The sequence below is a fragment of the Rattus norvegicus genome, chromosome 4 (assembly GCF_021556685.1).
Source record: "Rattus norvegicus strain SHRSP/BbbUtx chromosome 4, alternate assembly SHRSP_T2T, whole genome shotgun sequence".
Lineage (NCBI taxonomy): Eukaryota > Metazoa > Chordata > Mammalia > Rodentia > Muridae > Rattus > Rattus norvegicus.
The window spans coordinates 158,328,905-158,342,558 of NC_141537.1; the positions used below are offsets into that span (position 1 = coordinate 158,328,905).

At 40.4% G+C, this 13,654-nt stretch overlaps 1 protein-coding gene across 4 annotated transcripts in view; it reads left to right on the top strand.

Moving 5' to 3' along the window:
* The first annotated feature begins 2,528 nt into the window (after positions 1-2,528).
* Positions 2,529-13,654, top strand: part of Clec4a2 (C-type lectin domain family 4, member A2) — a 63,343-nt gene continuing 52,217 nt past the window's right edge. The window contains exons 1-3 of one of the 4 annotated variants that reach the window (XM_087656991.1): positions 2,529-2,883; positions 4,126-4,242; positions 8,235-8,336. In XM_087656991.1, the coding sequence (XP_087513117.1) occupies positions 2,802-2,883; positions 4,126-4,242; positions 8,235-8,336 (301 nt within the window). In that variant the 5' untranslated portion in view covers positions 2,529-2,801. Of the gene's footprint in view, positions 2,884-4,125; positions 4,243-6,738; positions 7,639-8,234; positions 8,337-13,654 lie in introns of those variants that run through there. The other 3 variants (NM_001005880.1, XM_087656990.1, XM_087656992.1) reach the window with 3 other exon arrangements.

Below are 13,654 nucleotides of genomic sequence, written 5' to 3' on the forward strand. Positions count from 1 at the left end.
CATTTTTACATCTTGGATGTTTTTCTTCAATTCCTTCACCTGTTTGGTTGTGTTTTCATATAAGTCTTTAAGGAATTTTTTTTTTGTGTTTCCTTTTTAAGGCCTCTACTTGTTTATCTGTGTTCTCTTGTATTTCTTTAAGGGAGTTATTTATGTCCTTCTTAAAGTCTTCTATCATCATCATGAGATTTGATTTTAAATCCAAGTCTTGTTTTTCTGGTGTGTTTGGTTATCCAGTATTTGCTGTGGTGGGAGAACTGGGTTCTGATGATGCCATGCAGTCTTGGTTTCTGTTGCTTAGTTTCTTGTGCTTACCTCTTGCCATCTGGTTCTCTCTGATGTTAGTTGGTCTTGCTGTCTCTGACTGGGACTTGTCCCTCCTGTAAGCCTGTGAGTCTGTGGTCTTTAGAATGAGAGCACTCCTGGCAGACCAGCTCCCTGAAGGCAGGTTTTATGTCTGAGGGCTGTGGAACAGCCTCAGCTCTAGGCACAGATTGATACTGGAAGGCTTAATCTTAAATTTTTGAGCCCCAGGTTGAGAGGACACTTATTGCCTGTCTTTTTAAAAATCATTTATCTTTGCTACTCTGTCTGTTCTCACTTTTCTCACACCTTGTTCTCACTCCTTATCATTTCATCCACTATAACTAGACAGAAGAAAAAAAGATAGATTGTGGAGAGAGAGAGAGAGAGAGAGAGAGAGAGAGAGAGAGAGAGAGAGAGAGAGAATCCTTGAATTTTATTCTTTTTCTTTTTTGAGCATGACAACTAACAACACCCCCCTTCCCCAAAGAATCATTAACCCTGTCTATTGGGGCTCTAGAATTTATATGCCCTCTGAAAAGTTCCAAACATGATATATTGCAGAAACTGTCTGACACTGGCAAAATCACAGCACCACTATAGTACAAGGTTAATCACAGTTAGCTGCTGTGATGAGTTTGTAACAAACCCATATCTCCATATCTTGGATTAAAATAAAAATATATTCTTACATTTCTGGGCTTTAAAAAAAAAGAAACCAAAATTGCAAAATTCTCATTACAAGTTTCCTTGCAGAGGGTAGACCAGGCATGGCAAAGAGTGTATATGGGGGAAAGCTCGCTGTGGGACATTACTGTCTATTAAGGTAAGGAGAGTATTCTTGCCTGGCTCTGGATGACCTGGCACTGGGTGTTAGTAGTCACTTAGGATGAGGAGGGTGTCTATGTAGAAGGCAGAAATGATGTCAGTTTCAGAGACTGGCAAGGTAAGAATGCTGTCTGCTTGGTGGGATGTCTCTGTATGGTCACTCAATACCTTCCAGGATGATGATTAGTGTTTCTGTCCATCTCGGTGACTTTGGTAGAGGGCTAAAACCCCAGGGAGGCTGAGTGGAGTCCCCCCAGAGATCAGCACCACAAGTCAGAGCAGAAGCCAGTCGAAGCAGGTTTTACACAGTGTAAGAACTTCAGCAAAGTGTCTGGTCCGTGTGGGTATATCCAGCCTAAGGGAGGAAGAGATCACTTCAGGGGACATAAGCTTGACCTGAGGTTTAGAGGCCACCCAGAAAGGACAGGCCTCTTAGTGAAGTATTAGAGTCATTGTGGGAAGGAGATGGGTAGCATCCAAAAGATTATCACTTGGGAGTTTGAGATAGAGATGTGAGCATATATTTGTTTTTACTCATATATGTAAATTAGAAATGCTAAATTTGGGAAATAAAATGAAACCTGTGGCTTTATATTAAAATGGAGGTTATAGTATGAACCCATGGTTTTCAATATGTTTAGCATGTTTGTATATAAAAGCAAGAGAAAACCAATAAAATCAAGCTGTGTGTGTGTATTTTATGCATGCATGTTATATGTAAGAGCATGGGAGTAGCCAGAGGAGAGTCAAAGAAGGGAAGTATTTGGAAAAACTGGAGGATGAGTTTGTGGTTATGAGTTGGAAGATGTCTGTGGGAGGGACTCAAATTATTCCATCTTCAGCAACTAATTTAATTGTCCCCACTTATACACAGTAATCCATTTGATTTTCAAACAGTGCAGTGAACATTTAGAGCCTGTGCTGAGGAGTATAGGAATTAATGGAAGAGAGGCACAGAAGAGGACAGAGTCCTCCCATAGTTACTATCCAGAGCTGTTTCAGGAGGTCTGGATGTGACCAATAGCAAAATGAGTGGAGAGTCCCCATGCAGGTAGTTATGAACCTGTGGCAGGAGGCAGAGTGCTCAGAGGAGCAGTTTCAGAAGAAACAGGATCTGAGCTTTGCCTTCCCCACACTGAAGGTAGCTGAGAGAAAAGTGGGAGCCCACACAATGGCGAGCCAATGGTCCTCTGGAATGTGGTATCAAAATTTGTTTGTTCAGCCAAAAATCAAAGTCATGACTTAAATGTTTGCTCATGTGGTCTGGTTTTCCCGAAACCAGGTTTGCATATGGAACTGCATGGATGTTTGTTTGCTGTGTCTCAGGGCAGAGTTTCCTAATAGCATGGTTCCTCTTCCCCTCCTTCCTATTTCTTTTCTTCCCCCTTTGAGTTTCCACTTTGTAGTGTGTGCATACCTCACTGAGTGTGTTTGAGGGCTACAATTCTTATTTTTTTTTTGTATTAAGAGGTTGCATCTCTCCTGTGAGACCTGAGCACTTCCGTGCTGTGGTTTCTTGCTCTCATGTGGCTTATCTCAGCGAGACATGCCACTTCTTTCATACAATTGTGTGATATGACAACTTGTAGCCACGATTGGTTCTCACGTACTACAGAGCCTTAGAGAGGGAATGAGGTGCGCCTTCTGAGGGAGGCAGGTCTTTTCTTGATATGGATTCAGAAATCACTTATGCAGAAGTGAGGATCAAGAATGAATCCAATTCCTTGGGCACCTACTCAGAATGTCCTGCAGGTAAAACAAAACAAAACAAAAGCTCCTTTCTGTACTTAAAGTAGATGGGAGGATAAAGGAATGGTCATTACAGAGTTTGGTGGTATTTGCGACTGATTCTTTGAATGCTCAATGTGGTATTTTACTGTCGTCTCTGCTGCTTAAACTGTTTGTAGATTGACTTGAAGAGCTGTAGAGTTGTATAGTAGGAGGGAAAGCTTTCTCAGCCTGCTTTTGCTCTTGCCATTTGCAGAAACTGAGCCTTGAATCTTGCTGTATTTCCTGCTCCATGTAAATGAGCATCAACACATTCTTTTTTCTGAAAATGAAACATATTATTTAATACTGATCTCTTCCTTCTCTGCTTGATAGTATTTTGTAGCTTCATGAAAACTTCCTGTGTTGAGATTTTATCTGGAGGGAACTATTTCTCATTTACACTATGGATCAGAGCAGAGCCTCTCAGGCAGTCACTGTGCCTCTAAATTGGACCTTAGTCCAGGAAGTCTCTAGCCATGTGACGGTAGCTAGCAGACTGACTTTATGCTAAAGTGGTGGACTATCGTTAGAAATATTTACCTGTTATTGTATGTATGTCTTTAATGTTTTGGCAGTCTTGAACTTATTTAAGTATACATTGCTGAATCCATAGTAAAGAACACTAAGCAAATGCAGTAAACCGAGATGGTATTTACAATATTGATGCAAAGAAAAGCATAGGCCAGGTGGCAGGATTTATGTTGTGTCATCATGCGGGAAAACACTTTATATTCACATACTTTAAGACTTGCTGCAAGGGTCATATGTGGTCTAATGCTAGCCCTAGGGAGGCAGAGGCAGGGGGATCACTGAGGATTTGAGTCCAGGTTTGTCGTCTTCATAATGAGTTGCAGACCATCGAGCACTGCATAGTGAGAGCCTAGCTCATTACTTTTCCCTTCACACACACACACACACACACACACACACACACGCACGCACGCACGCACGCACGCACGCACACACACACACACACACACACACACACACACGCACACCAAAATTCAACTCACTGAATATATATTCAAAGTATTTTTAAGATCTCAAAATATCAACACCAGCTATTTCAACTGTGTAAGTTTGCACGTTTATTTTTCTGTTACTTGAAATGTTCATACTATTAGTAAATTATGTTCCTAGAGAAAAAGGGAGAAGAGGAGGGCGGAAAAGAAGAAACAAGGATATAACTTATTTCTCATGAAATGAATGTGGTTCTCCTTCTAGTTCCCAGAGAGAAACCTACCCATCATCCAAGTAAGCCAGGTTCCCGCTCACTGCTTTTTACATCCTTGATGGTATTTCTCCTGCTGTTGACAATCGCATTCTTAGGTTCTTTTATCAGTAAGTATCCCAAACAAATCAATGGTCCACGTCTGCTTTTGATAAAGAAAGGTTCCATGGTAGCAGTTGGCATTTAATGGAAATATTCTTTGAAGAAGAAATATTCTTTGGGGAAAAAGAATTCGAAGGACTCCATTATGACTTTCCTTTGTCCTTGAATTTAGCTGTTGTCTTGGGAAAAATGGAATCCATTCTCAGTAGAAAAACTGAATCACATTTATGAGTGTCTGTGTGGGGTTATGGAGTGAACTCTGTGGTCTATTGTCTTTATTAGACTGGGAGGTCAAATCTACATTCTATCATTGGCATCAAGAGATCAAGCTGTATGTGTATAGGGCTCCTTCATCTAGTGTAAGCTTGTGGACAAGAAAGAGCTAGGAAGAAATTATCAAGGAAGAGTTCTTAAGCTAATTCTTAGCCACTTATGTCTTATCCAGTATTGTAAGAAATCTAAAAGGAACCTCAGCAAATGGGTGGATTTCTGATCATCAAAGATTTGAGCATTTATGAAAAACTTAAAAATGCACAAAAGATAGTATATTTAGGTTGTTTTACTCATTTGCTTGATCACTCAGAATAAAGTAATAGTAATAATATAGCAGTAACATACATTAATGTATGTCAGACGATGTGTCAGACCAAGTCCAGGAAGAAGACAGACTCTGTTCTCAAAAAATTTAGAGGAAAGGAAATGAATCAGTGCCAGCCGGGTACAATGGCAAACACCTGTTATCTCAGCTATTCAGGGTGCTAGATAGTAGCAAAGCAAGTGTGGAACTAGCCTGGGCTGTGTAATATATATATGATGAAATAGTGTCTGCAACTTTGTCTGGGAAGTGTTGTGCTGGGATAGTTGTCCTAGAAGAGGTGACAACTAGAACTGTGGGTACTAACTTGTCACAGAGGGGTGAGTGGCTCAAGCACACAGTGCTAAGTGAAGAAGTTCCCCAGCTAGACACAAGCAGGATGCAGAGCACCTAAATTTCTCCTAAAGAGTGTTCTTTAATAAAGTATTGTTTTTCACTTAATATATCAGTATAAACAGTGAGCTAATATACTTATTCATTATTTGTCTTATTTATCTTATGCTTCCGTGGTTTGACAATTTTGGCTGACTGGAGTCACTGACTGGCTCCTCTGACCCTAGCTGAACTTAGGCATGTGTATGCGGTCAGTTACCAGTCCAGGCAACCTAGCCTCTGGGGAAGAGGAAGTCAGCTGGAATGACTATCAGTGTGGGTCATCTTTTATGAGTCCTTAGGATGGCCTGGGCTTGTTTACGTGGTAACTTGGAGATTCACAAATTGAGGGTGACCATGAGCTAGGCTCCCAAAAAATTTAACTGGAGAGACAATTAGTGGTGATTTTGCACATTTGCTTGGCCAGCTCACACAGACTTCATTTTTTTAAAATTGAACTGGGACAATTGCAAAATCACATTGCAATGGTTTGTGAATACAGAAGTTAAGAATTGTGGTAATTTTTTGCAAACTACCAACGCCATGCAGAAACATTGTACCATTTTAAATAAAGATTTTCTGTAGTCATATTTAGGTTATAGATAGCCTTTTTATGGGAATCTGAAAACAATATTATTAGGACAAAGAAATAAACAATAGGGCTAATTTGTAAACCGATAATGAGATAAGTGTCTGGAAAATATGAGACGAGGCAGCTTTGATAATGTATAAAGTATAGGATAAAGCAAACAGATGATTGATGAGTATTGAGATCTAGGGATTAAAGGGTCCAAGAAGTAACATGTGATTTTAATATTCTTATGACAAAAACTCAGCAACCATGAAGTTGGTCAAAGAGGTAGAGAATATATGATAAGTTGTAGGTTTAAGTTGGTAGATGTTGACTTTAGTGTTAGGCATATTGAGTTGAACCTAATATGTTTGTATTTAGTGGGCAAATAAATTCTCATACAAATAGGAAGCAGACAAGACCATAGCAATACATGACCTCATTCAGGAAGAATTTGTATGAGGACAAAGCATAATGACAGGATTGTAGGAACTATTAAATTTTGAAGGAGTCAATAGAGAAAGAACAGATTATAAAAGACAAGAAGTGAAGGCCAAAAGGTGAGGCAAAAGCAGACAGAGCTATGGTTCAAGGGCTTGAAGGGAAAGAGAACTGGGCTCAAGTCCAATACCAAGAAGGCCAGTGAGTGCCCTGGGCTGTTACTGATGATCCATATCAGAACTGATGTTGGAGGAATGGAGGAAGCAAAAGTGCTGGGATAAGGAGGACTTAGACACAGGCAGGAAAGCGAAGACATTCAGATGTAGTGGGAGAGGACAGTCGTCAGTTTGATTCTGAGTGAACGAGAGTGTGGTACATGAAGGAGCAACTCAGTTGAAAAGATGCAAGTTTAGGGAGGAAGGCGATACTTGTTGGTTTTTTCTTTCTTCCCCTTCTAAAATAACCTATAACTACTCAGAATTAGCAAATCTATATTCCTTCCAACAAGAAGGTTAGTTCCTGGAGGAGGAACACTCCTCCATTGTTGGTGGGATTGCAGACTGGTACAACCATTCTGGAAATCAGTCTGGAGGTTCCTCAGAAAACTGGACACTGAACTACCTGAGGACCCAGCTATACCTCTCTTGGGCATATACCCAAAAGATAACCCAACATACAACAAAGACACATGCTCCACTCTGTTCATAGCAGCCTTATTTATAATAGCCAGAAGCTGGAAAGAATCCAGATGCCCTTCAACAGAGGAATGGATACAGAAAATGTGGTACATCTACACAATGGAATACTACTCAGCTATCAAAAACAATGACTTTATGAAATTCACAGGCAAATGGATGTAACTGGAAAATATCATCTTGAGTGAGGTAACCCAGTCACAGAAAAACACACATGGTATGCACTCATTGATAAGTGGCTATTAGCCCAAATGCTCGAATTACCCTAGATGCACAGAACACATGAAATTCAGGATGATCAAAATATGAATGCTTCACTCCTTCTTTAAAAGGGGAACAAGAGTACCCTTGGGAGGGAATAGGGAAGCAAAGTTTAAAACAGATACTGAAGGAACGCCCATTCTGAGCCTGCCGCACATGTGGTCCATACATATAGAGCCACCAAACTTTATAAGATGGATGAAGCAAAGAAGTGCAGACCGACAGGAGCCAGATGTAGATCTCTCCTGAGAGACACAGCCAGAATACAGCAAATACAGAGGCGAATGCCAGCAGCAAACCACTGAACTGAGAATAGGACCCCCATTGAAGGAATCAGAGAAAGAACTGGAAGAGCTTGAAGGAGCTTGAGACCCTATATGAACAACAATGCCAAGCAACCAGAGCTTTCAGGGACTAAGCCACTACCCAAAGCCTACACATGGACTGACCCTTGGCTCCAACTGCATAGGTAGCAATGAATAACCTAGTAAGGGCACCAGTGGAATGGCAAGCCCTTGGTCCTGCCAAGACTGAACCCCTAGTGATCAGGATTTTTGTGGGGAGGGCGGTAATGGAGGGAGGATGTGGAGGGGAGCTCCCATATAGAAGGGGAGGGGGAGGGATTAGGGTGATGTTGGCCTGGAAACCAGGAAAGGAAATAACAAGTTTAATGTAAATAAGAATTACCCAATTTAATAAAGATGTAGAAAAAAGAGGAGGGTTTACATCCTTAAATATGAGTATCTATCTCTGCTTCATCTCCTAGAAGAATTAGTATTTTCGTGTTCATTGAGCATTGAAGGGTATGGTTCACTTTCATTAGAACCATTATAAAGGACCCATCCTGCCTTTTAAGTCACTCATGTTTCTGTGAGTCCTGAAAGTGTCTGTGGTTTCAAATTAGGAGGCTGAGGATTCCATTGATTATAGGGTGATGGGAATTGTAGTCATGCCCTGTCTACTTAGGTAATCTGGATGTTGTACATGTTTGTACCAGTAAATAAAAAAATTGAAAGGCATATTTCTATCATGAAAATGAGTGGTTTTGGTTCTGTTTTCTTCCAGTTTATTTTCAAAAGTACTCTCAACTTCTTGAAGAAAAAAAAGCTTTAACTGATAAAACTCTCAATGATTTGAACTGCACAAAAAATGTTTCACTCACAGAAGGTAAGAATTAACATTCTTAAGTGTTTGGTTGCTGTTGTCCAGGGTAATAGTTTCACCTAAATCTTTTTTCTCTATGTCTCTGTGTCCCTCTTTTCACTTATTCTCTAATAAATTACATCCCAATCACCATTTCCCCTCTATCCCCTCCCAGTCACTGCCTCCCAGCTCCCCTTCCCCCCATATCCACACCTCCTCTATTTTCCTCCAAAAAGAGGAGGCCTCCCAGGAATGTCCATAGAACCTGGCATAACAAGTTGCAGTAAGAGTAGTTACCATACCTCATATCTAGGCTGAACAAAGTAATCCTGGAGGAGGAAAATGGTACCAAGAGCAGGCCAAGTGTCAGAGACACCCCCCACTCTAGTGTTAGGAGTTCCACAAGAACACCAATATGGACAAACATAACACATCTGTAGAGGATCTAGTGCAAGTCTGTGTACAATCTGTGATTGTGAATTCAGTCTCTGTGAGCCCCTATGAACCGTGCTTAGTTTATTTTATGGGCCATGTTATTTTGGTTTCTTTGACCCCTCTGGATTCTACAATCTTTCCTCCCCTTCTACATTCCCTAAGCTCTGTCTAATGTTTGACTGTGGTTCTTTGCATCCATTTTCAGCAGTTGCTGGATGAAGGCTTTCTGATGACAGTTGGGCTAGGCAAGGATCTATGATTATAGCAGAAAATCATTAGGAATCATTTCATTGACTTTTTTTGCCAGTTGTGTTTGCTTGATTCCTAGATGTCTGGACTATTCAGTCTTTAGTTCTTGTCCATCCAGGTAGTTTTGTACAAGGGTTCCCTCTTGTGGCTTAGATCTCAATTTGGAGCAGTGATTGGCTACTTTACAAGTTCTGTGCCACTTCAGTACATCTTGTAGGCAGGACAAGTTGTAGGTCAAAGGTTTTGTGGCTGGCTTGGAGTCTCAATCCTATGGCTGTGAGCCTTAGAGAGTGGTCAGTTCAGGCTCTGCATCACCCAATTCTGGGAGTCATCGCTAGAGTCACCCTTTTAGACTCCAGGAAGTTTCCATGTTGCTCTCCCAAAGCCTACAATTGCAGTCATCTCTCCCAGTAATCATTCCTGTCTCCCCCAACTTGATTTTTCTGTTGCACTCTCCACCTTCCTCCTAGTCTAGCCACAAAATCTATTATTTTCCCATTCCCAAGGAGATTCATGTGTTCCCCTTTGATAATTCTTTTTTCTGGGTTTGTGGATTGTAGTAAGATTATCTTTTTCTTCTTTTTTCTTTTTTTTTTTTCGGAGCTGGGGACCGAACCCAGGGCCCTGCGCTTGCTAGGCAAGCGCTCTACCACTGAGCTAAATCCCCAACCCCTTCTTCTTCTTCTTTTTTTAAAAAGAATTGTTATTAGACATATTTCTTTTTTTACAGATTGTCTATTTATTTATTTATTTATTTTTATTAACTTGATTATTTCTTATTTATATTTCGAATGTTATTCCCTTTCCCGGTTTCCGGGCCAACATCCCCCTAACCCCTTTCCCTCCCCTTCTTTATGGGTGTTCCCCTCCCCATCCTCCCCCCATTACCGCCCTGCCCCCAACAATCACGTTCACTGGGGGTTCAGTCTTAGTCCAATTTTCTGAGCAACCTCCAGGCTGATTTTCAGAATGGTTGTACCAGTGTACAATCCCACCAACAATGGAGGAGTGTTCCTCTTTCTCCACATCCTCTCCAGCATGTGCTGTCACATGAGTTTTTGATCTCAGCCATTCTGACTGGTGTGAGGTGGAATATCAGGGTTGTTTTGATTTGCATTTCCTTGATGACTAAAGATGTTGAACATTTCTTTAGGTGTTTATTGGCCATTTGATAATGCTCAGCTGAGAATGTTTTGTTTAGCTCTATATACCATTTTTTAATAGGGTAATTTGGCTCTCTGGAGTCAAACTGCTTGAGTTCTTTGTATATTTTGGATAATAGCCCTCTCTCAGATGTAGGACTGGTAAAGATCCTTTTCAAACCTGTTGTTGCCGTTTTGTCCTAATAACAGTGTCTTTTGCTTTACAAAAGTTTTGCAGTTTTATGAGGTCCCATTTGTCGATTCTTGATCTTAGAGTATGAGCCATTGGTGTTTTGTTCAGGAAATTTTCTCCAGTATCCATGAAGGGTCTCCATTTGTTTGAGACTCTTCCCCAGTTTTTCTTCTATTAGTTTAAATGTATCTGGTTTGATGTGGACGTCCTTGATCCACTTGGACTTAAGCTTTCTACATGGTGATAAAAATGGATCGATTTGCATTCTTCTACATGCTGACCTCCAGTTGAACCAGCACCATTTGTTGAAAATGCTATCTTTCTTCCATTGGATGGTTTTAGCTCCTTTGTCAAAGATCAAGTAACTATAAGTGTGTGGGTTCATTTCTGGGTCTTGAATTCTGTTAGACTGATCTATCTGCCTGTCTCTGTACCAATACCATACAGTTTTTTATCACTATTGGTCTGTAATACTGCTAGAAGTCAGGGATGGTGATTCCCCCGGAAATTTTATTATTGTTGAGTATAGTTTTTGGTATTCTGGGTTTTTGGTTATTCCAAATGAATTTGCAAATTGCTCTTTCTAGCTCTACAAAGAATTGAGCAGGAATTTTGATGGGGATTGCATTGAATCTGTAGATTGCTTTTGGCAAAATGGCCATCTTTACTATATTAATCCTGCCAATCCATGAGCATGGAAGATCTTTCCATCTTCTGAGATCATCCTCAATTTCTTTCTTCAGAGCCTTGAAGTTCTTGTCCTACAGATCTTTCACTTGCTTGGTTAAAGTCATACCAAGATATTTTATATTATTTGGGACTATGTGAAGGTTGTCATTTCCTTAATTTCCTTCTCAGCCTGCTTATCCTTTGAGTAGAGGAAGGCTACTGATTTGTTTGTGTTAGTTTTAAACCCTGACACTTCGCTGAAGTTGTTTATCAGCTTTAGTAGTTCTCTGGTGGAAGTTTTGGGGTCACTTAAGTACACTATCATATCATCTGCAAATAGTGATATTTTGACTTCTTCCTTCCCAATTTGTATCCCTTTGACCTCATTTTGCTGTCTGATTGCTCTGGCTAGGACTTCAAGAACTATACTGAATAAGTAGGGAGAGAGTGGGCAGCTTTGTCTAGTCCCTGATTTTAGTGGGATTGCTTCAAGTTTCTCTCCATTTAGCTTAATGTTAGCTACTGGTTTGCTGTATACAGCTTTTACTATGTTTAGGTATGGGCTTTCAACTCCTGTTCTTTCCAGGACTTTTACATGAAGGGGTGTTGAATTTTGTCAAGTGCTTTCTCAGCATCTAATGAAATGATCATGTGGTTTGTTCTTTCAGTTTGTTTATATAATGGATTATGTTGATAGTTTTCTGTATATTAAACCATCTGTGCATGCCTGGGATGAAGCCTACTTGATCATGGGATGATCATTTTGATGTGTTCTCTGATTGGGTTTGCAAGAATTTCATTGAGTATTTTTGCGTCAATATTCATAAGGGAAATTGGTCTGAAGTTCTTTTTCTTTGTTTAGTCTTTGTGTGGTTTTGGTACAAGAGTAATTGTGGCTTCATTGAAGGAATTTGGTAGTACTCCATCTGTTTCTATTTTGTGGAGTAGTTTGGACAGTATTGGTATGAGGTCTTATATGAAGGTCTGATAGAATTCTTCACTGGGTGGGAGGGAGAGCTAAGCATTCAGAGAGGCAGACACGCCTGGGAAGCCAGAAGAGACTACACTCTGCCCACATATCTTACCCCAGAGGAAAACACCAAACGCCATCTGGGACCCTGGTGCACAGGGGCTCCTGGAAAGGGTGGTGCAGGTCCTCCTGGTTGCTGCCCTTGTGGAGAGTTCATAAGCAACACCCCACAAGGAAACTTGAACCTCGGGACCACAGGTAATACCAACTTTTCTGGTCCAAGCGACCTGCTTGTGGACTCAGGACACAGGCCCACAGGAACAGCTGAAGACCTGTACATAGGAAAACTGCACGCCCGAAAGCAGAACACTGTTCCCATAACTGGCTGAAAGAAAACAAGAAAACAGGTCTACAGCACTCCTGACACACAGGCTTATAGGACAGTCTAGCCACTGTCAGAAATAGCAGAACAAAGTAACACCAGAGATAATCTGATGGCGAGAGGCAAGTGCAGGAACCCAAGCAACAGAAACCAAGACTACATGGCATCATTGAAGCCCAATTCTCCCACCAAAGCAAACACAGAATAGCCAAACACACCAGAAAAACAAGATCTAGATTCAAAATCATATTTGATCACGATGCTGGAAGACTTCAAGAAACACATGAAGAACTCCCTTAGAGAAACACAGGAAAACATAAATAAACAAGTAGAAGCCTATAGAGAGGAATAACAAAAATCCATGAGAAAATTCCATGAAAACACAAACAATTGAAGATATTAAAAATGGAAATAGAAGCAATCAAGGAAGAACACGGGGAAACAACCCTGGATATAGAAAACCAAAGGAAGAGACAAAGAGCTGTAGACATAGGCATCACCAACAGAATACAAGAGATAGAAGAGAGAAACTCAGGAGTAGAAGATTCCATAGAAATCATCAACACAACTGTCAAAGATAATGTACAACGGAAAAAGCTATTGGTCCAAAACATACAGGAAATCCAGGACTCAATAAGAAGATCAAACCTAAGGATAATTGGTACAGAAGAGAGCAAAGACTTCCAGCTCAAAGGATCAGTAAATATCTTCAACAAAATCATAGAAGAAAACTTCCCTAACCTAAAGAAAGAGATGCCCATAAACATACAAGAAGCCTACAGAACTCCAAATAGATTGGACCCGAAAAGAAACTCCTCCCGTCACATAAACTCAAAACACCAAATGCACAAAATAAAGAAAGAATATTAAAAGCAGTAAGGGAGAAAGGTCAAGAAACATATAAAGGCAGACTTATCAGAATCACAGCAGACTTCTCAACAGAGACTATGAAAGTCAGAAAGTCAGAAGATCCTGGACAGATGTCATACAGAACCTAAGAGAAAACAAATGCCCTACCAGGTTACTGTATCCTGAAAAACTCTCAATTAACATAGCTGGAGAAAACTCATAGCTCTGAGTGCCTGCAGAAAGAAACAGGAGAGAGCATATATCAGCAGCTTGACAACATACCTAAAAGCTCTAGAACAAAAAGAAGCAAATACACCCAGGAGGAGTAGAAAGCAGGAAATAATCAAACACAGAGCTGAAATTAACCAAGTAGAAACAAAATGGAACATTAAAAAAGAATCAAGAGAACCAAAAGATGATTCTTTGAGAAAATCAACAATATAGATAAACCCT